This window comes from Nerophis ophidion, linkage group LG11 (assembly GCF_033978795.1).
Source record: "Nerophis ophidion isolate RoL-2023_Sa linkage group LG11, RoL_Noph_v1.0, whole genome shotgun sequence".
NCBI lineage: Eukaryota > Metazoa > Chordata > Actinopteri > Syngnathiformes > Syngnathidae > Nerophis > Nerophis ophidion.
The window spans coordinates 4,100,187-4,126,497 of record NC_084621.1 but is presented as its reverse complement, the minus strand read 5'-3'; the positions used below and the strand labels follow the sequence as shown (position 1 = coordinate 4,126,497).

Here is a 26,311-nt window from a genome sequence, read left to right as displayed (position 1 = left end):
GATGGAAAGTGTAAGGATGGAAAGGACAATGCAGGTATAAATAGACTAGGTATAGCAATGTAAAATATAACATATCTGCAAATATATACTTAATATGTGTACAGTATATTATATATACAGATATGTCTATAACATGTATACAATATATACCAATTGCTATGTACACTATCACAATATATTTGGTAGTCCCAGCATAAAAAAAGAGAGTAAGTCCAGCAGAAAATAGAATATAGGTAGAGTTAGAGGTTTAGGGTAATAATTAGGCCACGCCGAATAAGGGATTAATAAGTACTTAATAATGACTAGTTAAGAGTCAATATGTTACTAATTTGCATGTTGATAAGCAACTAATTATTGGTGAATGTTCCCCATACTAAAGTGGGGCAATGTTTTTTGTTTACTGGTGCACAAAATGAACCGTGCATGAACATCACCTTGTTCAAAGAACAACAACAACACAGTGCATAAACTCACAACAAATTACAAACCTGCAAATCGTATCCGTAAAATGCCGATAGGGAGAAGTTTGTATTCATACAATGAGTCGGGTGTGTTTTGACCTCCGCCGAACCCCTGAGGCCGACTCACCGAACCCGGGTTAAGAACCACTACGTTAGACATACAAGAGATTGAAGACTAACCCCAGCCAAGACAGAGAAAGCGCTTGCGTATGATCCGATTCCTCAGCCGGCCTGTCACCGCCATGTATGACTGCCATGCCTCCGTCAGGACCCAGCAGAATGACGACAGGAAAAAGAAATGAAGAAATGCAGCAATCATGGTGCATAAGACCTGTAATAAGGGGGAAACATGGATAAAATCATGTTTAATAAAGACATGATTGTGACCAAACAATACAGAATGCCATGCTTTCACTTTCAATCAGAACGCATTAGTCCTCGGATTGGTTCGTACCTTATTTCGTGTCTGTGTTTGTCCAATTAGAATAAGTGCATTCGAGGAAATGATGGAGAGGCAGAAGTTGATGAGAATGACTGAGCGTTCAGACCGGATGTATCTGGAAGATCAAAGGAGACATCATTAAAAATACAATCAACAAACAACTGTTTCTCTGTGATTTCTATCATGATATAAAATGTGTGTGTTTCCTTTACATGTTTACAGTACTTTTTACAAAATACTTCTTTAGAAACATTTTTTTTTAGCTTGGTTCGCATTGCCGGCAGTAAGTCGGACACATTTCCAGTGAGGGTTGGCTGTCCTTTGTCACCGATTCTGTTCGTAACTTTTATGGACAGAATTTCTAAGCGCAGTCAAGGGGTTCCGGTTTGGTGACCACAGGATTAGGTCTCTGCTTTTTGCAGATGATGTGGTCCTGATGGCTTCATCTGACCGGGATCTTCAGCTCTCACTGGATCGGTTCACAGCCGAGTGTGAAGCGACCGGAATGAGAATCAGCACCTCCAAGTCCGAGTCCATGGTTCTCGCCCGGAAAAGGGTGGAGTGCCATCTCCGGGTTGGGGAGGAGACCCTGCCCCAAGTGGAGGAGTTCAAGTACCTAGGAGTCTTGTTCAAGAGTGAGGGAAGAGTGGATCGTGAGATCGACAGGCGGATCGGTGCGGCATCTTCAGTAATGCGGACGTTGTACCGATCCGTTGTGGTGAGGAAGGAGCTGAGCCGGAAGGCAAAGCTCTCAATTTACCGGTCGATCTACGTTCCCATCCTCACCTATGGTCATGAGCTTTGGGTCATGACCGAAAGGATAAGATCACGGGTACAAGCGGCCCAAATGAGTTTCCTCCGCCGTGTGGCGGGTCTCTCCCTTAGAGATAGGGTGAGAAGCTCTGCCATCCGGGAGGAACTCAAAGTAAAGCCGCTGCTCCTCCACATGGAGAGGAGCCAGATGAGGTGGTTCGGGCATCTGGTCAGGATGCCACCCGAACGCCTCCCTAGGGAGGTGTTTAGGGCACGTCCAACCGGTAGGAGGCCACGGGGAAGACCCAGGACACGTTGGGAAGACTATGTCTCCCGGCTGGCCTGGGAATGCCTCGGGATCCCCCGGGAAGAGCTAGACGAAGTGGCAGGGGAGAGGGAAGTCTGGGTTTCCCTGCTTCGGCTGCTGCCCCCGCAACCCGACCTCGGCTAAGCGGAAGAAGATGGATGGATGGATGGATTTTTTAGGCTCCGACTGGCTAAAATGGACAGACAGGGCTATTCAACCTGGGGCCCTTGGGCCAAATCCGGCCCTGTAATGACACCATATTGGAAAACTTGGGAGACAAATATTTTTGCAGCAAATTCCCAAAAAAAAACAAAGTACTCCTGTTGTATAGAGGAACTTGGACCACTGTAAACATTAGCAGATCCTTGCATTTACATGTTATCCTTGCTAGCAAACAGACACTGGCATCCAAACTTGAGATTTACATAACTGAGGCGATTCTCAAGGCATCCCCTTAAGTCCTTTCCTTTTACCGCATTTTTCGGAGTATAAGTCGCTCCGGAGTATAAGTCGCACCTGCCGAAAATGCATAATAAAGAAGGAAAAAAACATATATATGTCGCACTGGACAATAAGTCGCATTTTGGGGGGAAATTTATTTGATAAAATCCAACACCAAGAATAGACATTTGAAAGGCAATTTAAAATAAATAAAGAATAGTGAACAACAGACTGAATAAGTGTACGTTATATGAGGCATAAATAACCAACTGCTATGTTAACCTAACATATTATGGTAAGAGTCATTCAAATAACTATAACATATAGAAGATGCTATACCTTTACCAAACAATCTGTCACTCATAATCGCTAAATTCGATCAAATCTTATAAGTCTAGTCTCTTACGTGAATGAGCTAAATAATATTATTTGATATTTTACGGTAATGTGTTAATGATTTCACACATAAGTCGCTCCTTTCCCCCCGGCCGAATATTGAAAAAAACTGCGACTTATAGTCCGAAAAATACGGTACATTTTTTTTCATAATGTGATTTATGCAACTACCGACCACACAGTCTGATAGTTTATATATCAATGATGAAATATTAACATTGCAACACATGCCAATACGGCCTTTTTAGTTTACTAAATTACAATTTTAAATTTCCTGCAGAGTTTCTTGTTGAAAACGTCGCGGAATGATAACGCGTGTTTGTGACGTCTCCGGTTGGAGGGGACATATTAGCCCAGCACCAAACATGTCTAAAAGTCGTCTCTTTTCATCGCAAAACTACACAGTAATTTGGACATCTGTGTTGCTGAATTTTTTGCAATTTGTTCAATTAATAATGGAGACTATAAAGTTGGTGGAAAGCGGTGGATTGCAGCTGCCTTTAGCAACCGAAACACAGCCGGTGTTTCTTTGTTTGTTGTGAAGCTTTAACACAGAGCGGTCAAGCGAACATGTTTCTCTACGTCAACCAGCAAGTTTTTGGATGGGAAAATTGTGATATTAAGTCAGCTCTTACCGGAGACATCAGTGGATTATACCTACTCCTACTGCAGCTCAAAAAGGCAGCTGTGATCTTGGCTTCTCGGCTTCTCTGAGAGACACTGGCGTTCACCGCAGCCATCCGACTTTCAGGTATGACTTTACAATCTCACTAAAACACTATTAAAACAATAAGCAGATAAGGGATCTTCCAGAATTATCCTAGTAAATGTGTCTAATTACATCTGAAACTGTCCAACTGCCACCGCCTGAAGCAGTCGCCTTTTCTTTTTTTTTTTGTGCTTCACTCTAACTTTCCTCATCCACAAATCTTTCATCCTCGCTCAAATTAATGGGGGAATTGTCACTTTCTCGGTCTGAATAGCTCTTGCTGCTGGAGGCTATGATTATAAACAATGTGAGGATGTGAGGAGCCCTACAACCCGTGACGTCAGGCACACATAGTCTGCTACTTCCGGTAAAGGCAAGGCTGTTTTATTAGCGACCTTAAGTTGCCAACTTTATCGGTGATGTTCTCTACTTAATCCTTTCAGCAAAAATATGGCAATATCGCGAAATGATCAAGTATGACATAGAATGGACCTGCTATCCCCGTTTAAATAAGAAAATCTCATTTCAGTATCAATCAATCAATCAATGTTTACTTATATAGCCCTAAATCACTAGTGTCTCAAAGGGCTGCACAGACCACCACGACATCCTCGGTAGGCCCACATAAGGGCAAGGAAAACTCACACCCAGTGGGACGTCGGTGACAATGATGACTATGAGAACCTTGGAGAGGAGGAAAGCAATGGATGTCGAGCGGGTCTAACATGATACTGTGAAAGTTCAATCCATAATGGATCCAACACAGTCGCGAGAGTCCAGTCCAAAGCGGATCCAACACAGCAGCGAGAGTCCCGTTCACAGCGGAGCCAGCAGGAAACCCTCCCAAGCGGAGGCGGATCAGCAGCGCAGAGATGTATCCCAGCCGATACACAGGCGAGCAGTACATGGCCACCGGATCGGACCGGACCCCCTCCACAAGGGAGAGTGGGACATAGAAGAAAAAGAAAAGAAACGGCAGATCAACTGGTCTAAAAAGGGAGTCTATTTAGAGGCTAGAGTATACAAATGAGTTTTAAGGTGAGACTTAAATGCTTCTACTGAGGTGGCATCGCGAACTGTCAGTAGGCCTTTAAGATGCAGTCAGTAGTCATTTCCTCAACTTCTTTAGTTGTACTACTCGTGTTCCTCAAAAGTTCCATTTTAGTTCCTCTCTTTATCATCATTTCAGGTATTCAACTGGCGGCCTGCGAGTTGAGTTAAAAACACTTGTGAGAGACTCACATTTTTGCAGGAGATTCTTCAAAACACGAGCGCTGTCATGGATGAAGTACTGACTGTCCAGAGTCGAGACCCAGGATGGACCGCTCGTCGGGACCCAGGATGGACCGCTCGCCTGTATCGGTTGGGGACATCTCTACGCTGCTGATCCGCTTCAGATGGTTTCCTGTGGACAGGACTCTCGCTGCTGTCTTGGAGCCACTATGGATTGAACTTTCACAGTATCATGTTGGACCCGCTCGACATCCATTGCTTTCGGTCCCCTAGAGGGGGGGGGTTGCCCACATCTGAGGTCCTCTCCAAGGTTTCTCATAGTCAGCATTGTCGCTGGCGTCCCACTGGATGTGAATTCTCCCTGCCCACTGGGTGTGAGTTTTCCTTGCCCTTTTGTGGGTTCTTCCGAGGATGTTGTAGTCGTAATGATTTGTGCAGTCCTTTGAGACATTTGTGATTTGGGGCTATATAAATAAACATTGATTGATTGATTGATTGATGGAGACGATATTTGACGAGCTGACAAAATTAATAGACCAAAATCAAATGTCTACTGCAGAGGATAATTGTTCTCCAAAATATACAAAATAAAACTAATAATGAAGTGAGAGTCCATTTTCCTGGTATTTAGCTTTCTGGAAAAGTGGTCCCTAGAACAATTTAATTGACTATCTCTCCAGCAGGGAGTACGTCCTCACTGCTTGATTTAGCCTCGTGCTTGACGAGAAAAAGCTTTTATAAAGACATAATTTTGTGCGGCCATGCAATTACTTTTAAGAACAATGTTTGGACGTAGCCTTGGGACTTTGTGTCAATATGGACTTCAAACCGTTTTCCTTCTGAAGCCAAAGTACTTTGACACAACCCTGGCAGTGTGACAGTGACAATATTATTTCTGACTCCTCCATCTGAGGTTTTTCTAAAAAGATTTAAGCAATTTCCCTTTACCGTTACCCGGATTTAACCGACAGCTGTCAGCTGAGTGGTGTACAGTTAGCACTTTTGCACCTGTCTCTGTTCAGCAAGGATAGTCAGCCAGCGATTGTGCAAGTTCTCCCACTTAAAATGATGACAGAGGTCTGTAATTTTCATCATAGGTACACTTCAACTGTGAGAGACAGAATGTGAAAAAAAAATCCAGGAATTCACATTGAAGGAATTTTAAAGAATTTATTTGTAAATTATGCTGGAAAATAAGTATTTGGTCAACCATTCAAAGCTCTCACTGATGGAAGGAGGTTTTGGCTCAAAATCTCACGATACATGGCCCCATTCATTCTTTCCTTAACACGGATCAATGGTCCTGTCCCCTTAGCAGAAAAACAGCCCCAAAGCATGATGTTTCCACCCCCATGCTCCACAGTAGGTATGGTGTTCTTGGGATGCAACTCAGTATTCTTCTTCCTCCAAACCAAAAATCACTTAATATTCTCTACTGCTCGCTAGTGTTACCATATCTGAGTTACTGTGTAGAAATATGGGGAAATAATTACAAAAGAACACTTCATTCACTAACAGTGTGACAAAAAAGATCAGTTAGAATAATACATAATGTTGGGTATAGAGAACATACAAACCCTTTATTTATTGAATCAAAGATACTGAAATTCCACAACATAGTGGAATTGCAAACAGCTAAAATTATACACAAAGCAAACTATAACCTGCTTCCCAAGAATATACAACAATTCTTCTCAACAAAAGAAGAGAAATATAATCTTAGAGAAAAATGTAATTTAAAACATTTGTACGCACGTGCAACACTTAAGACCTTCAGTATATCTGTATGTGGAATTAAATTATGGAATGGATTAAGCAATGCAATCAAACAATGTACTAATATGATCCACTTCAAGAAACTCTTCAAACTGGAAGTGTTTACAAAGTACAAAGATCCACTTCAAGAAACTATTCGAACTGGAAGTGTTTACAAAGTACAAAAATGAAGAACCATGATAAACATTCTGATTTTACTCACCCATTCATTCTCAATCTTACTTCACCAATTATTTATTTATTTGTATTGTGATTACTTATTACTTATGGAGTATACATTGTGAATACATTGAGAACAGGAAGTGAACAAAAGTTTTAGCAACTGTTATGTAAAAGAAAAGGAGTAGGATTAAATAAGCTCTGCTTCTTCCTACTCCTTTTCGAACATGTTGAAAAGAGAAACTGGAAATTGTGATGCATCATGTTGTATGCTCGCATGTTCCAAATTAACTCAAACTCAAACTCGACGAGTTGAATTTATACCAAAAAGTTCTATTTTGGTTTCATCTGACCACATGACATTCTCCCAATCCATTTTTGGTATAAACTCAACTCGTCTTGTTTGGGGGAAGAAGAATACTGAGTTGCATCCCAAGAACACCATACCTACTGTGAAGCATGGGGGTGGAAACATCATGCTTTGGGGCTGTTTTTCTGCTAAGTTTACAGGACGATTGATCCGTGTTAAGGAAAGAATGAATGGGGCCATGTATCGTGAGATTTTGAGCCAAAACCTCCTTCCATCAGTGAGAGCTTTGAATGGTTGACCAAATACTTATTTTCCACCATAATTTACAAATAAATTCTTTAAAATTCCTGGATTTTTTTTTCACATTCTGTCTCTCACAGTTGAAGTGTACCTATGATGAAAATGACAGACCTCTGTCATCATTTTAAGTGGGAGAACTTGCACAATCGCTGGCTGACTAAACACTTTTTTGCCCCACTGTACACATGACTCACCTCCAGACCGACACGTAGATGATGATGAGGAGCAACAATGTCAGTGAAGACACTCCGCAGCCCACAATCATAGTCACAGATGGGAGCAGTGTCTTATCCATGTTCTGTGGGCGGGGGGGGAAAGGGATCAATAATTAGTCACCAGGAAAAACATTTGTCATCATTACTTGTACTTTGTGTGCGAGTTGACAACCGCCAGCATGGGTTGAACGAGCTAAATGGCTTTTTTTTTTTTTTAACAGTTTTAGCTCTCAACCCCCTTGCTGTTTCGGCCCACTTTGCTTTGACACCTTCTCTGTCTCCACGGCAACCGCCGCCACCACTTCCAATGTCACACCTTCCTACCTTTACAAGCTGCCCTAATGACAAAGCCTCAAGCGCCTCTTCCTCCGCCTCCTCCAGCCGGCCAGGTGATGGGAGAGCGCAACCAACGCAAAGTTAGAGGGCCTCGCCGCATCCCTGTCAGGGTTCTAAAGTCTTGTACCCATTATCAATCAATCAATGTTTATTTATATAGCCCCAAATCACAAATGTCTCAAAAGGACTGCACAAATCATTACGACTACAACATCCTCGGAAGAACCCACAAATTAATGGTCTACCGTTCATCAGCTCCCCAGCCTTGATTGATTGATTGATTGATACTTTTATTAGTAGATTGCACAGTACAGTACATATTCCGTACAATTGACCACTAAATGGTAACACCCGAATAAGTTTTTTTTCAACTTGTTCAAGTCGGGGTCCACGTTAATCAATTCATGGTACAAATATATACTATCAACATAATACAGTCATCACACAAGTTAATCATCATAGTATATACATTGAATTATTTACATTATTTACAATCCGGGGGGTGGGATGAGGAGCTTTGGTTGATATCAGTACTTCAGTCATCAACAATTGCATCAACAGAGAAATGGACATTGAAACAGTGTAGGTCTTACTTAGTAGGATCAATCAATCAATCAATGTTTATTTATATAGCCCCAAATCACAAATATCTCAAAGGACTGCACAAATCATTACGACTACAACATCCTCGGAAGAACCCATAAAAAATATGTACAGCCAGCAGAGAACATAGTGAGTTCACATAGCATAAGAACAAGTATATACATTAGAAGTACATTTGAGTTGTTTATAATCTGGGGAGATGGGATGTGAATGGAGGAGGGTGTTAGTAAAGTGTTGAAGTTGCCTGGAGGTGTTGTTTTAGAGCGGTTTTGAAGGAGGATAGAGATGCACTTACTTTTACACCTGTTGGGAGTGCATTCCACATTGATGTGGCATAGAAAGAGAATGAGTTAAGACCTTTGTTAGATCGAAATTTGGGTTTAACGTGGTTTGTGGAGCTCCCCCTGGTGTTCATTTACGTTAAGGAAGTAGTTTGACATGTACTTCGGTATCAAGGAGGTGTAGCGGATTTTATAGACTAGGCTCAGTGCAAGTTGTTTTACTCTGTCCTCTACCCTGAGCCAGCCCACTTTGGAGAAGTGGGTTGGATTGAGGTGTGATCTGGGGTGGAGGTCTAAAAGTAACCGGACTAGCTTATTCTGGGATGTTTGGAGTCTAGATTTGAGGGTTTTGGAGGTGCTGGGGTACCAGGAGGTGCAAGCGTAATCGAAGAAGGGTTGAATGAGAGTTCCCGCTAGAATCCTCAAGGTGCTTTTGTTGCCTGAAATCTGCGTTCTAAGACCTTTGGCTTATTAGTGATTCCCGGGCTGTCAGGCTTGCCACTGACAGTTTGTTTGTGTTTTAATTTCTCCTCTGTGTGTTTAGTATTTCCTGTCAGCACTCTTATTTTGGTCTACCTGAGTGCTTTGTTTCCCCTCAGCTGTGGCTGATTGGCACCTGGCCACACCTGATGTCAATCAGCCAGCTGCTATTTTACCTGCTTGGTTCCTCCAGTGAGTGCTGGATTACTGAATTGCATGTCGCACTTGTCACATCAATGCAGCGTTGCGGCAAGCTATGTTTGATAGCGGTTTTTAGCTTACTGTCTTTGGTTCCCTGCTTCCAGTTTGTTTTCTAAGTACGACTTCTGTTTTCCAATGCTAAAGTTCCTTTTTGTTTTCTAGCTCCCATGCTAGCTCTCTTAGTTTGTTATCCGCCCACGTGCGCACCTTTTGTTTGTACCCTTTGTTTGTTTTTGTCTTAGTGTTTAAAATGAAATCATGTTTTCCTGCAAAACGGCTCCCTCCTTCTCTGCATCTTGGGGTTCGACACCTATTAACTCTGACAGAATCATCCAGCCAAATTCGAACCCCGCAGGGTTGCCTATGTCGGAGAGGCTAAACAAAGTTTTGGAATTGACGGACAAATCGAGGAGACGCTTTGCCTCATTTTGCAATCCCTCCCACCCATCCCTGTCCTATGTTGGCTTCTCGGGGGACGTCTTGGATCCGTCCCCTGAGGGGGGGGTCTATCAGTAGCTGTGCAGAAGGGGAGGCACAGCTACTTCACGTCCCAGTTGGTCTGCAACCTATAGAGCATTTTCTATTCGGGCTCCAGTACTCTGGAATGCCCTCCTAGCAAAAGTTAGAGATGCTAACTAAGTAGAAGCATTTAAAGGCCTACTGAAAGCCACTACTAGCGACCAGGGAGTCTGATAGTTTATATATCAATGATGAAATATTAACATTGCAACACATGCCAATATGGCCTTTTTATTTTCCAAAATGCAATTTTAAATTTTGCGCGGAAGTATCATGCTAAAACGTCGCGGTATGATGACGTGTGCGCGTGACGTCACGCATTGTAGAGGACATTTCGTTCCAGCACCGTTCATAGCTATAAGTAGTCTCTTTTCATTCCATAATCCCACAGTATTATGGACATCTGTGTTGCTGCATCTTTTGCAATTTGTTCAATGAATAATGGAGACGTCAAAGAAGAAAGCTGCAGGTGGGAAGCGGTGTATTGCGGCCGCCTTTAGCAACACAAACACAACCGGTGTTTCATTGTTTACATTCCCGAAAGATGACGGTGAAGCTTTACTATGGAACAGAGCGGTCAAGCGAACACGGTTGGATTAAACCACACACACAAAGTACAGTGTATTATGCAGCGATCATTTCGAAAGATCGTGTTTCGAAGAGGGTCCCTTGCGAAGGGCAGACACGGGCATCGCCACCACCCGTCGACTGGTGCTGAAGAAAGGTGCGGGGCCGACCTTCAGGTTGTACAGGTACGACCATATAATCTCACTAAAACAATAGTAACACAATAAGCAGATAAGGGATTTTACAGAATTATCCTAGTAAATGTGTCTAATAACATCTGAATCGCTCCCACTGTATAGTCTTTTTTTTCTAGTCCTTCACTCTCACTTTCCTCATTCACAAATCTTTCATCCCCGCTCAAATTAATGGGGAAATCGTCGTTTTCTCGGTCCGAATCGCTCTCGCTGCTGGTGGCCATGATTATAAACAATGTGAGGAGCTCCACAACCCACGACGTCACACGCATCTCTACTAGGTAGGGTGTTTGAATGTATTATAAGGATTAAGTTAAAGTACACACACTAGGTATGGTGAAATTTGTCCTTTGCATTTGACCCATCCCCTTGATCAATCCCTGGGAGGTGAGGGGAGCAGTGGGCAGCAGAGGTGGCCACGCCCGGGAATCATTTTGTGGTGATTTAACCCCCAATTCCAACCCTTGATGCTGAGTGCCAAGCAGGCAGGTAATGGGTCCAATTTTTTTATAGTCTTTGGTATGACTCCCAACCAACCTACCGATCTCAGGGCAGATACTCTAACCCAGGGGTGGGGAACCTATGGCTCTAGAGCCAGATGTGGCTCTTTTGATGACTGCATCTGGCTCTCAGATAAATCCGAGCTGACACTGCTTGACACGGTAAGTAATGAATAATTAAATGTTAAAAGTAACGTTCAAAATATAAAACATTCTCGTGGATTTTAATCCATCCATCCGTTTTCTACCGCACCTGTTCAAGAAGTTGCGTTAATGGTAGAAAGTTATTTATTTATTATTGATTAAAGTGGGGCTTGCCCTCCTGGGGTTTCTTCAGACCACCAAGCACCGACATGAGAGCCTGTTTCAGGGTTACAATATTGTTTTATTTTTCAATAAGTCTCTCAGTTGCTTTCCAGCAATTGTCTTTTTCTCTTTCGTTCTCGCTCGCACTCTGGCTCCAGCCCCAACCCCGTCTCTCCTCCTGGCTGCTGCTTATAACATAGCGACAGGTGATTAGATAACAAGCCCCAGGTGGGCCATCTACGCACCTGTCGCTGATTTCGAGGCCGGTCCTGGCACACCCTGCTTCGCTGCAGGCCCGCAGGCCACGCCCCCTCCAAAGTTAGCTTCAGAATAACAATGTTATTACAGAGAATAACAGACTTATTATACTCTATAAATGTTGGTTTTACTTAAAAATGTACGTGATTAGTTGTGTTCAGTGGAAAAAAAATATTATATGGCTCTTATGGAAATACCTTTTAAAATATTTGGCTTCTTGGCTCTCTCAGCCAAAAAGGTTCCCGACCCCTGCTCTAAACACTGGGCCACCGAGTAGGTATTATAAGGATGGGCAGAAGAAATAATACAGAAAGACTAACTTCACCAGTTGCAGGTTTTATTTGGTTATAAACCAAGGAGAGCAGCATGTGTTGGACTTTAGGGAGGACCAGGACCTGATAGTGATGGGATCGGCAGGATTTTGACTGTACTGAATCACTACAGTCAGTTCCTTAAATTGATACGTTCAGAAAATTTGTTCACCAAATCCCACCCCAAAAAAATGTGTGCAGGTCGGCGAAACATGAGTCAGTCAGTAACAGCTTCCCCAGCGGCAGATCTCGATGTGTGTCAGTTCGCAAACCACACAAGCCCTCAGCACCCAATGAACGACGAGCACAGTGACTGAACGAGAGCCTCAATGTCACTTCTCTGTGTCAGTAGGTCCGCGAGTCCTGAGAGCGTTGTCGTTCACTGAGTGATTCGTGTCGTTAATCCGCGGTGAACGAATCGTTCGCTCAATCCCTCCCCCCCATGATGAGTAGCTGGCTGCCTTGAGGGTTCAGTGAGTCACAGAATGCGCCAGTTCCACTCATACCGGCATGGTCGCCGCGGAGCTCAACTGAACTGAGAAAGGAACGAATCAGTTCATGAAGTGATTCGGTTCAGGATGTTCACTCAAAAGATTTGTTCGTTCGCGAACGACACAACACTACAGCCTGAAGCCTTAAAGGGGAACATTATCACCAGACCTATGTAAGCGTCAATATATACCTTGATGGTGCAGAAAAAAAGACCATATATTTTTTTAACCGACTTCCGAACTCTAAATGGGTGAATTTTGGCGAATTAAACGCTTTTCTGTTTAGCCCTCTTGAAGCGATGATGTCAGTACATGACGTTGCCTAGGTAAGAAAGCCGCCATTTTCATTTTCTCAAACACATTACAAACACCGGTTCTCAGCTCTGTTATTTTCCGTTTTTTCGACTATTTTTTGGAACCTTGGAGACATCATGCCTCGTCGGTGTGTTGTCGGAGGGTGTAACAACACTAACAGGGAGGGATTCAAGTTGCACCACTGGCCAAAAGATGCGAAAGTGGCAAGAAATCTGCCGCCAGACCCCCATTGAATGTGCCGGAGTGTCTCCACATTTTACCGGCGATGCTAAGACAGACATGGCACAGAGATGTATGGATAACCTGCAGATGCATTTGCAACGATAAATGCAACAAAATCCCAACGGTGAGTTTTGTTGATGTTGTTGACTTATGTGCTAATCAGACATATTTGGTCACGGCGTGACTGCCAGCTAATCGATGCTAACATGCTATTTAGGCTATAGCTGTATGTACATTTGAAACTATATTACGTTTCCTTCCACCCACATTTAATGCGAAACAAACACTTACCAATCGACGGATTTAAGTTGCTCCAGTGTCACAAGATGCGAAAGTCCTGATCGTTTGGTCCACACATTTTAACGGCGATGCTAACGCAGCTATTTGGCCATGCTATGGCTATGAATAGCGTCAATAGCTTCAGTTTCTTCTTCAATACTTTCATACTCCAACCACCCGTTTCAATACATGCGTTATCTGTTGAATTGCTGAAGCCGCTGAAATCCGAGTCTGAATCCGAGCTAATGTTGCTATATCTTGCTGCGCTATTCGCCATTGTTTGTTTACGTTGGCAGCACTGTATGACGTCACAGGGAAATGAACAGTGGCTTCGAGAGAGCGAAAATAAGACACTTTAAAGCTTTTTTAGGGATATTCCGAGACCGGTAAATTTTGAAAAAAATTCAAAAAATACAACAAGCCACTGGGAACTGTTTTTTATTGTTTTTAACCCTTTTGAAATTGTGATAATGTTCCCCTTTAACCCTCTCCATCCCGAAAACAATATTGAAATAGTGAAGCAGAACATGTACCTGGAAGTAGGGCTGGGCGATATATCGATATATACGATATATCGCGGGTTTGTCTCCGTGCGATATAGAAAATGACTAGATCGTAATATTCGAGTATACGTTCTCACGCAGTTGCTTTTAGCTGCGGGCATTCAGGCCTCTTCTCACTCTTTCCTGTCTCTCCTCACAGACAAGCAGGCGCACATTCTTACATACGTCACATACGTGTCCGCCCTCGCAGAGAAGAGAGTTAGCAGACTGGGCTACGTTAGCTGCTAACGTAGCCGTACGAGAGAACGAAGGTGCGGATCTGGTAACAAATGGAGGAAGACTTAATTCCCAATAAAAACAGCAGGGGGTCCATCGTCTGGCGGTGGTTCGGCTTCAAGCGGGAATATGTCGAACAGACAACCGTAATTTGTCAAGTGCTATAAAAAAGTAGCATTACTGCTAATATGTAGCATCATTTGAAAAGTCACTTGCTAGAAAATGAAGAGAATTTCATAACCTTAGTAACATACCACATAGTGAGGGACGAATACTATTTGATTTCCTATTATGCAACTCATTTTTATTTGACACTTAAAATGTCTCTGACAATATTGCACTTTATGTTTTGGACATGACTTGAATTTTTGTGCCATTGCTTAATAACTTTAATAAATACACTTTTGGTCAATTGACTTAGTTGTGATTTCCTTCTCTGCATGAAAGTTTAAAAGTAGCATATAGGAATGCATTATAAAGAAGAATGTTTTAATGTAGACACATAGAATCATCATACTGCTGTGATTATATGCATCAAGTGTTCATTCAAGGGCAAGGCAAAATATCGTGATATATATCGTACATGGCCTAAAAATATCGCAATGTTAAAAAAAAGGCAATATTGCCCAGCCCTACCTGGAAGTAAAGGTGGGAAAAATGATCGATTCTTTGATGCACATCACCCACTTTGCTCCCAGTGCCAACTACACTGGTGTATGAATGTTTGAGACAACACTTCCCTGCAAAAAAGATTGCTATCCTAATTTTCTGGGTGAACAAAAAGCAGATAAAAAGCCATGCTACGCACTAAGCGATCTTAAATGTGAGATAGTAAAACAAAAACAGAATTAAGTGTTTTCTACACTTCAACAACTGGAACCATGTTACAAAAGAGAATAACCAGCGGAGATAATTAGCAAGTACATGAATACGGTAAGTACGGAGACAAAATAATATCAACACAATATGCCATAGAGCAGTGGTTCTCAACCTTTTTTTCAGTGATGTACCCCCTGTGAACATTTTTTTAATTCAAGTACCCCCTAATCAGAGCATAGCATTTTTGGTTGAAAAAAAGAGATAAAGAAGTAAAATACAGCACTATGTCATCAGTTTCTGATTTATTAAATTCAATCAATCAATCAATGTTTACTTATATAGCCCTAAATCACTAGTGTCTCAAAGGGCTGCACAAACCACAACACACTCGGTAGGCCCACATAAGGGCAAGGAAAACTCACACCCAGTGGGACGTCGGTGACAATGATGACTATGAGAACCTTGGAGAGGAGGAAAGCAATGGATGTCGAGCGGGTCTAACATGATACTGTGAAAGTTCAATCCATAACGGATCCAACACAGTCGCGAGAGTCCAGTCCAAAGCGGATCCAACACAGCACCGAGAGTCCCGTTCACAGCGGAGCCAGCAGGAAACCATCCCAAGCGGAGGCGGATCAGCAGCGCAGAGATGCAAATTGTATAATATTGCTCATTTGTAGTAGTCTTTTTGAACTTTTTGGAAAAAAAGATATAAAAATAACTAAAAACTTGTTGAAAAATAAACAAGTGATTCAATTCTAAATAAAGATTTCTACACATAGAAGTAATCATCAACTTAAAGTGCCCTCTTTGGGGATTGTAATAGAGATCCATCTGGATTCATCAACTTCATTCTAAACATTTCTTCACAAAAAAAGAAATCTTTAACATCAATATTTATGGAACATGTCCACAAAAAAATCTAGCTGTCAACACTGAATATTGCATTGTTGTATTTCTTTTCACAGTTTATGAACTTACATTCATATTTTGTTGAAGTATTATTCAATAAATATATTTATAAAGGATTGTTTTAATTTTGTTGCTATTTTTAGAATATATTTTTTAAAATCTCACGTACCCCTTGGCATACCTTTAAGTACCCCCATTTGAGAACCACTGCCATAGATGGATATTATTAGGGAGATTTTTTCATCCATCCATCCATCCATCATCTTCCGCTTATCCGAGGTCGGGTCGCGGGGGCAGCAGCCTAAGCAGGGAAGCCCAGACTTCCCTATCTCCAGCCACTTCGTCTAGCTCTTCCCGGGGGATCCCGAGGCGTTCCCAGGCCAGCCGGGAGACATAGTCTTTCCAACGTGTCCTGGGTCTTCCCCGTGGCCTCCTACCAGCTGGACGTGCCCTAAACACATCCCTAGGGAGGCGTTCGGGTGGCATCCTGACCAGATGCCCGAACCACCTCATCTGGCTCCTCTCGATGTGGAGGAGCAGCGGCTTTACGTTGAGCTCCTCCCGGATGGCAGAGCTTCTCACCCTATCTCTAAGGGAGAGCCCCGCCACCCGGCGGAGGAAACTCATTTCGGCCGCTTGTACCCGTGATCTTATCCTTTCAGTCATGACCCAAAGCTCATGACCATAGGTGAGGATGGGAACGTAGATCGACCGGTAAATTGAGAGCTTTGCCTTCCGGCTCAGCTCCTTCTTCACCACAACGGATCGATACAACGTCCGCATTACTGAAGACGCCGCACCGATCCGCCTGTCGATCTCACGATCCACTCTTCCCCCACTCGTGAACAAGACTCCTAGGTACTTGAACTCCTCCACTTGGGGCAGGGTCTCCTCCCCAACCCGGAGATGGCACTCCACCCTTTTCCGGGCGAGAACCATGGACTCGGACTTGGAGGTGCTGATTCTCATTCCGGTCGCTTCACACTCGGCTGCGAACCGATCCAGTGAGAGCTGAAGATCCCGGCCAGATGAAGCCATCAGGACTACATCATCTGCAAAAAGCAGAGACCTAATCCCGTGGCCACCAAACCGGAACCCCTCAACGCCTTGACTGCGCCTAGAAATTCTGTCCATAAAAGTTATGAACAGAATCGGTGACAAAGGACAGCCTTGGCGGAGTCCAACCTTCACTGGAAACGTGTCCGACTTACTGCCAGCAATGCGGACTAAGCTCTGACACTGATCATACAGGGAGCGGACTGCCACAATAAGACATTCCGATACCCCATACTCTCTGAGCACTCCCCACAGGACTTCCCGAGGGACACGGTCGAATGCCTTCTCCAAGTCCACAAAGCACATGTAGACTGGTTGGGCAAACTCCCATGCACCCTCAAGAACCCTGCCGAGAGTATAGAGCTGGTCCACAGTTCCACGACCAGGACGAAAACCACACTGTTCCTCCTGAATCCGAGGTTCGACTATCCGGCGAAGCCTCCTCTCCAGTACACCTGAATAAACCTTACCGGGAAGGCTGAGGAGTGTGATCCCACGATAGTTGGAACACACCCTCCGGTCCCCCTTCTTAAAGAGAGGGACCACCACCCCGGTCTGCCAATCCAGAGGTACCGCCCCCGATGTCCACGCGATGCTGCAGAGTCTTGTCAACCAAGACAGCCCCACAGCATCCAGAGCCTTAAGGAACTCCGGGCGGATCTCATCCACCCCCGGGGCCTTGCCGCCGAGGAGCTTTTTAACTACCTCAGCGACCTCAGCCCCAGAAATAGGAGAGTCCACTACAGATTCCCCAGGCACCGCTTCCTCAAAGAAAGACGTGTTGGTGGGATTGAGGAGGTCTTCGAAGTATTCCCTCCACCGATCCACAACATCCGCAGTCGAAGTCAGCAGAACACCATCCGCACCATACACGGTGTTGATAGTGCACTGCTTCCCCTTCCTGAGGCGCCGTATGGTGGTCCAGAATCGCTTCGAAGCCGTCCGGAAGTCGTTTTCCATGGCTTCCCCGAACTCTTCCCATGTCCGAGTTTTTGCCTCCGCGACCGCTAAAGCTGCACACCGCTTGGCCCGTCGGTACCCGTCCACTGCCTCCGGAGTCCTATGAGCCAAAAGAACCCGATAGGACTCCTTCTTCAGCTTGACGGCATCCCTCACTGCTGGTGTCCACCAACGGGTTCTGGGATTACCGCCACGACAGGCACCAACAACCTTGCGGCCACAGCTCCAATCAGCCGCCTCGACAATAGAGGTTCGGAACATGGTCCACTCGGACTCAATGTCCCGCACCTCCCTCGTGACATGTTCAAAGTTCTCCCGGAGGTGTGAATTGAAACTCTCTCTGACAGGAGACTCTGCCAGACGTTCCCAGCAGACCCTCACAATGCGCTTGGGCCTGCCAGGTCTGTCCGGCATCCTCCCCCACCATCGCAGCCAACTCACCACCAGGTGGTGATCGGTAGAAAGCTCCGCCCCTCTCTTCACCCGAGTGTCCAAAACATAAGGCCGCAAATCCGATGACATAACTACAAAGTCGATCATGGAACTGCGGCCTAGGGTGTCCTGGTGCCAAGTGCACATATGGACACCCTTATGTTTGAACATGGTGTTTGTTATCGACAAACTGTGACGAGCACAAAAGTCCAATAACAAAACACCACTCGGGTTTAGATCCGGGCGACCATTCTTCCCAATCACGCCTCTCCAGGTTTCACTGTCGTTGCCAACATGAGCGTTGAAGTCTCCCAGTAGGACAAGGGAATCACCCGGAGGAGCACTTTCCAGTACTCCCTCGAGTGTACCCAAAAAGGGTGGGTACTCTGAACTGCTGTTTGGTGCGTAAGCACAAACAACAGTCAGGACCCGTCCCCCCACCCAAAGGCGAAGGGAAGCTACCCTCTCGTCCACTGGGTTGAACTCAAACGTACAGGCTTTGAGCCGGGGGGCAACCAGAATTGCCACCCCAGCCCGTCGCCTCTCACTGCCGGCAACGCCAGAGTGGAAGAGGGTCCAGTCCCTCTCGAGAGAACTGGTTCCAGAGCCCTTGCTGTGCGTCGAGGTGAGTCCGACTATATCCAGCCGGAACTTCTCTACCTCGCGCACTAGCTCAGGCTCCTTCCCCCCCAGTGAGGTGACGTTCCACGTCCCAAGAGCTAGCTTCTGTAGCCGAGGATCGGACCGCCAAGTGCCCTGCCTTCGGCTGCCGCCCAGCTCACAATGCACCCGACCTCTATGGCCCCTCCTATGAGTGGTGAGCCCATTGGAGGGATGACCCACGTTGCCTCTTCGGGCTGTGCCCGGCCGGGCCCCATGGGAACAGGCCCGACCACCAGGCGCTCGCCATCGTGCCCCAACTCCGGGCCTGGCTCCAGAGCGGGGCCCCGGTGACCCACGTCCGGGCGAGGGAAATCTGGGTTCATTTCGTTGTAATTCCATAGAAGTCTTTGAGCTGCTCTTTGTCTGATCACTCACCTAGGACCTGTTTGTCTTGGGAGACCCTACCAGGGGGCATGAAAGCCCCCAGACAACATAGCTCCTAGGATCATTGGGACACGCAAACTCCTCTACCACGGTAAGGTAGCAGCTCAGAGAGGAGGGGAGATTTTTTCATTGTCCTTTATTTAACTAGGTAAAAACTGAACGAGACTATAATCTATTTTACAAGAGTGACCTGTTTAAGAGAACAGCAAAAACGGTTCCATAATACAGACAACAAAAAACGACAGCAGTCACACACTATAATTAAAAAATACAAATTACTTACAACATTAACACAAAAACACACAATATGTAAAAAGTAAATGTTTTAGTAAAAACATTTTTTAAATATGTCAAACAAGTACAATGCCAAATAGAACGTGTTTCTTGATCCTTTAAAATGGCTTGAAATTCCCTCAAAGTGATGAGTTCAGGGAGCCTCAGATCATTTTGAAATTAATTCCAAGACCATGGAGCAGCATGTCTGATGGCTTTTTTTTTTCCTCACCAAGGTTTGTGTTGGCTTTAACAACCACCGTGCCAAGTATGTCCTGTGACATTAAACTGTAGTGACTGCAGTTTCTACACACATAAAAACATAAATAGGTGGGAATCAGTCCAAGAAAAAAAAAAATTCATCGAGAAAATGCGCGGACTGCCAAGGATGGACAGTTTGCTTTTGCATACAAAGTGCAATGTTGGACAAGGTTGCTACAACCAGTAATACAAACGTTAAGTACAGCGATATATACAAAACCTGTTTCCATATGAGTTGGGAAATTGTGTTAGATGTAAATATAAACAGAATACAATGATTTGCAAATCCTCTTCAACCCATATTCAGTTGAATATGCTACAAAGACAACATATTTGATGTTCAAACTGATAAACATCTTTTTTGTTGCAAATAATCATTAACTTTAGAATTTGATGCCAGCAACACTTGACAAAGAAGTTGGTAAACGTGGCAATAAATACTGATAAAGTTGAGGAATGCTCATCAAACACTTATTTGGAACATCCCACAGGTGTGCAGGCTAATTGGGAACAGGTGGGTGCCATGATTGGGTATAAAAACAGCTTCCCAAAAAATGTTCAGTCTTTCACAAGAAAGGATGGGGCGAGGTACTGTATCAAAAACCGACATCAATCTCTAAAGGATATCACCACATGGGCTCAGGAACCCTTCAGAAAACCACTGTCACTAACTACAATTTGTCGCTACATCTGTAAGTGCAAGTTAAAGCTCTACTATGCAAAGCGAAAGCCATTTATCAACAACATCCAGAAATGTCGCCGGCTTCCCTGGGCCCGAGATCATCTTAGATGATAAAAAAGTGTTCTGTGGTCTGACGAGTCCACATTTCAAATTGTTTTTGGAAATATTTGACATTGTGTCATCCGGACCAAAGGGGAAGCGAACCATCCAGACTGTTATCGACGCAAAGTTCAAAAGCCAGCATCTGTGATGGTATGGGGGTGTATTAGTGCCCAAGGCATGGGTAACTTACACATCTGTGAAGGCACCATTAATGCTGAAAGGTACATACAGGTTTTGGAGCAACATATGTTGTCATCTAAGCAACGTTATCATGGACACCCCTGCTTATTTCAGCAAGACAAGTGTTACAACAGTGTGGCTTTGTAAAAAAAGACTGCGGGTACTTTCCTGGCCCGCCTACAGTTCAGACCTGTCTCCCATCGAAAATGTGTGGCGCATAATGAAGCGTAAAATATGACAGCGGAGACCCCGGACTGTTGAACGACTGAAGCTCTACATAAAACAAGAATGGGAAAGAATTCCACTTTCAAAGCTTCAACAATTAGTTTCCTCAGTTCCCAAACGTTTATTGAATGTTGTTAAAAGAAAAGGTGATGTAACATAGTGATGAACATACCCTTTCCCAACTACTTTGGCACGTGTTGCAGCCATGAAATTCGAAGTTAATTATTATTTGCAAAAAAAAAAAAAAAGTTTGAGTTTGAACATAAAATATCTTGTCTTTGTAGTGCATTGAATTGAATATGGGTTGAAAAATGATTTGCAGCCCTCCCACTTTCATGTATGACATTATAATCTCACTAAAACACTATTAACACAATAAGCAGATAAGGGATTTTCCAGAATTATCCTAGCAAATGTGTCTAATAACATCTGAATCGCTCCCACTGCCGTCGCCTTTTTTAATTAACCCTTCTATTATGTTAAGGGTCAATTTGACCAATTTCAGTTTTTGTGTTTATCAAAGTACTGGTTATCCTTTCTTTTTCTTGCTGAAATTTGGTGACTTTTCCTCATTTAGGGTCATGAACTGGTGTGTAAAATCTGGACACTTTGTTGAGTAGTGGAATGTCTTGCATAGTTTGTATACAAAGATGATGTTGTGGGTCATTTTGACCCAGACACTTTAATGTGGGTAAATAGCCAAAATAAACAAGTCTCTTAGATGTACTTTTTACTTTGATGTACAATTGTTTTTATTTTGATTGCCTCTGAGACCCAGAGCCAGGTGTGTGAAGAGAGGGAACTTTCTCAAACTTGTCCTTGTCACTGTTCTCATATCATCTCTTTGACAAACTCACCAAAAATGAGCTCCAGAAGGATGACATCTGAGGAGACAAGGACAAGTGTGAGAAAGTTCCCTCTCTTCACACACCTGGCCCTGGGTCTCAGAGACAATCAAAATACAAACAATTGTACATCAAAGTAAAAAGTACATCAAGGAGACATGTTTATTTTTGGATCTGAACAGCTATTTACCCACATTAAAGCACCTGGGTCAAAATGACTCGCAACTTCATTGTTTTATACAAACTCTGCACAAACATTCCACTACACAACAAAGTGTCCAGATTTACACACCAGTTCATGACCCTAGATGAGGAAAAGTCACCAGATTTCAGCAAGAAAAAGAAAGGATAACCAGTACTTTGATCAACACAAAAACTGAAATGGGTCAAATTGACCCTTAACATAATACAATTGGAATAAAAAATGTATTGTATGTCACTTTTCTAAATGTTTATATAACCTAAAATAAAATTGTTATTGGTTTAACCTTTTTTCTTGACTGTTTTGAGTGCATTTACACAGTACGGGTCAAAACGACCCGCAACATAATCAATGTCATTTTTCCCCAACATAATACAAGGGTTAATTTTATTTTTTTCTAGTGCTTCACTCTAACTTTCCTCATCCACAAATCTTTCATCCTCGATCAAATTAATAGGGAAATCGTCGCTTTCTTGGTCCGAATCGCTGTCGCTGCTGGTGGCTATGATTGTAAACAATGTGAGGATGTGAGGAGCCCTACAACCCGTGACATCACGCGCACATCGTCTGCTACTTCCGGTACAGACAAGGCGTTTTTATTAGCTACTAAAAGTTGCGAACTTTATCGTCGATGTTCTCTACTAAATCATTTCAGCAAAAATATGGCAATATCGCGAAATGATCAAGTATGACGCATAGAATGGACCTGCTATCCCCGTTTAGATAAGAAAATCTCATTTCAGTAGGCCTTTAACCATAATGTCACTTGAGATCATAATGAACTTTTTAAAATAGCATTAATATTATAATTGTTGGTCATCGAAAGTGCGAGTAAACCTTTTGCTGCCTGACTTTTGGAGCCCAACACCATATCCAGTCAATTCCAGAACATCAACTCTCAACTCTTGCAAGAGATAATTGGCTGAGTTTATAGCCTGTCTTGTCTGCTAGTTTGATGCGTGTGCCGGGGCCAAGTTAATTAAATCCCTCTGATTAATCTGCACTGCAGTGAGTTCTTTCTCTAAAAGCAAATGGGGGAGAAAAACATTACAAGTGCAGCAGACTATAAAGATGTCGGTTGAGTTTTACTTGTGTTGATGACGGAGCTCTGCTGGAGATCATGCAGTATTGCAACGGAAACCATATGAGCATTGAACAGCTGCAACTTCCTGTCATGCTTCTGAGAGAGCACCATAAAGCTTCAAGTGTATCCATCTACCTGCGAGGCTCAGTAGGAATCTCATCAGCCAAGTCGGATTAATTACAGCACAACCAATTTGTTGATGCTCATCTAACAATCCGTTTTCCTTAACAAGTACAATAATGGATCGGGAAATCAACTGCCGGCTAGAGGAATGATTCACCAGGTAAAATGTTACACAATTAAAGGCCTACTAAAACTCACTACGGGCTTCACGGTGGGAGAGGGGTTAGTGCGTCTGCCTCACAATACGAAGGTCCTGCAGTCCTGGGTTCAAATCCAGGCTCGGGATCTTTCTGTGTGGAGTTTGCATGTTCTCCCCGTGACTGCGTGGGTTCCCTCCGGGTACTCCGGCTTCCTCCCACTTCCAAAGACATGCACCTGGGGATAGGTTGATTGGCAACACTAAATTGGCCCTAGTGTGTGAATGTTGTCTGTCTATCTGTGTTGGCCCTGTGATGAGGTGGAAACTTGTCCAGGGTGTACCCCGCCTTCCGCCCGATTGTAGCTGAGATAGGCGCCAGCGCCCCCCGCCACCCCAAAAGGGAATAAGCGGTAGAAAATGGATGGATGTATGGATAAAACTCACTACTAGCGACCACGCAGTCTGATAGTTTATATATCAATGATGAAATATTAACAATATGGCCTTTTTAGTTTACTAAATTGCAATTTTAAATTTCCCGCGAAGTGTCGTGTTGAAAACGTCGCGGTATGATGACGCTTGCGTTTGACGTCTCGGGTTGTAGCAAACATTATTTTCCAGCCCAATTCAAGCTATAAGTAGTCTGCTTTAATCGCATATTTACACAGTATTCTGGACATCTGTGTTGCTGAATGTTTTGCAATTTGTTCAATTAATAATGGAGAAGTCAAAGGCTAATAAACAAAGCAGGATATTACATTTATTATTTATTTATTTATTATTTATCATTATTTATTATTTATTATTATTTTAAATTTTCGGCCTCCAGTACTCTGGAATGCCCTCCCGGTAACAGTTCGAGATGCTACCTCAGTAGAAGCATTTAAGTATCACCTTAAAACTCATTTGTATACTCTAGCCTTTAAATAGACTCCCTTTTTAGACCAGTTGATCTGCCGTTTTTTTCTTTTTCTCCTATGTCCCATTCTCCCTTGTGGAGAGGGTCCGGTCCGATCCGGTGGCAATGTACTGCTTGCCTGTGTATCGGCTGGGGACATCTCTGCGCTGCTGATCCGCCTCCGCTTGGGATGGTTTCCTGCTGGCTCCGCGGTGAACGGGACTCTCGCTGCTGTGTTGGATCCGCTTTGGACTGGACTCTCGCAACTGTGTTGGATCCATTATGGATTGAACTTTCACAGTATCATGTTAGACCCGCTCGACATCCATTGCTTTCCTCCTCTCCAAGGTTCTCATAGTCATCATTGTCACCGACGTCCCACTGGGTGTGAGTTTTCCTTGCCCTTATGTGGGCCTACCGAGGATGTCGTAGTGGTTTGTGCAGCCCTTTGAGACACTAGTGATTTAGGGCTATATAAGTAAACATTGATTGATTGATTGATTATGACCATACCCATCCATTATTTGTTCAATCAAAACTTATAAAATTTCAAGATATTGTTTATTATAAAATAACACAGATAATGTTCAAAGCAAAAATAAATACTCTTCCAGAAGGAATTCAAAAATACTTCTCTCTACAGACCAGCAAATACAATCTAAGAGATGAATCTACGTTTATTTTTACCAAAAGCAAGACTAGTTGTTAAACGTAGATGTTTATCTGTTCTCGGTGTTAATTTGTGGAATTCTGTTGGTAAAGAAATAAAAATGAGTGACTCAGTATTTAATTTCAAAAAGAACATGTCACAATGTATTTTAAAAAGTTATGTGAACTAGAAGGGCTTCACGGTGGCAGAGGGGTTAGTGCGTCTGCCTCACAATACCAAGGTCCTGCAGTCCTGGGTTCAAATCCAGGCTCGGGATCTTTCTGTGTGGAGTTTGCATGTTCTCCCCGTGACTGCGTGGGTTCCCTCCGGGTACTCCGGCTTCCTCCCACTTCCAAAGACATGCACCTGGGGATAGGTTGATTGGCAACACTAAATTGGCCCTAGTGTGTGAATGTTGTCTGTCTATCTGTGTTGGCCCTGCGATGAAGTGGCGACTTGTCCAGGGTGTACCCCGCCTTCCACCCGATTGTAGCTGAGATAGGCGCCAGCGCCCCCCGCGACCTCGAAAGGGAATAAGCGGTAGAAAATGGATGGATGGATGGATGTGAACTAGAAATGTATGTTTGTTTGGTTAAATGTTGTATTTAGAAGGTATGTATGTTTATCTATTTACAAAAAAGTGCATGTGTGTAAGTACATATTTTTGTATTATTTGTTAAAGGGCAACTTAAATGTAAATGCTGAATGACTATATTTCTTTTTGTATTACAAAATTATTAGAAAAGGTATCTTAATTGAATGTAAAAAATTTTATGTTGGGCATATAAGCTTTTTTGCTTCTGCCTGTTTCAGTCATGTTATTCATTTTTGAATCGTGATCTATGTTTGAATATGTTTTTGTTAGACTGAAAATAAACTGAAACTGAAAGTAGAAAGATGGAGGTGGGAAGCTTTTAGCCTTTAGCCACACAAACACAGCCGGTGTTTCCTTGTTTAGAATTCCCAAAGATGAAGCTTTACAATGGATCAAAGCCGTCAAGCGAACATGGATCCCGACTACATTTCAACCGTCAGTTTTTGGTGAGAAAATGGTGGTAATAAGTCGGCTCTTACCAGAGACATCAGCGGAGCTTCCGTCCTGCTGCAGCTGCGTGACTTCCCTCAAGAGACTCGGCCAACACACCCGTGGCCACACCTCTCTGACTTTCAGGTACTATTTAATCTCACTAAAACACTAGCAACACAATAAGCAGATAAGGGATTTTCCAGAATTATCCGAGTAAATGTGTCTAGTAAAAAAAAAATGTTTTACTTTTT

At 43.4% G+C, this 26,311-nt stretch overlaps 1 protein-coding gene across 6 annotated transcripts in view; it reads right to left on the bottom strand.

The window, feature by feature from the left end:
* The window catches only part of adgrb1a (adhesion G protein-coupled receptor B1a), a 468,831-nt gene that overhangs the window by 105,873 nt on the left and 336,647 nt on the right, over positions 1 to 26,311 (bottom strand). For all 6 annotated transcript variants that reach the window (XM_061914951.1, XM_061914947.1, XM_061914950.1 and 3 more), the window contains exons 18-20: positions 7,482 to 7,585; positions 916 to 1,018; positions 642 to 792 (exon numbers count right to left, since the gene is read on the bottom strand). In XM_061914951.1, coding sequence (XP_061770935.1) covers positions 642 to 792; positions 916 to 1,018; positions 7,482 to 7,585 — 358 coding nt within the window. The remainder of the gene's footprint in view (positions 1 to 641; positions 793 to 915; positions 1,019 to 7,481; positions 7,586 to 26,311) is intronic.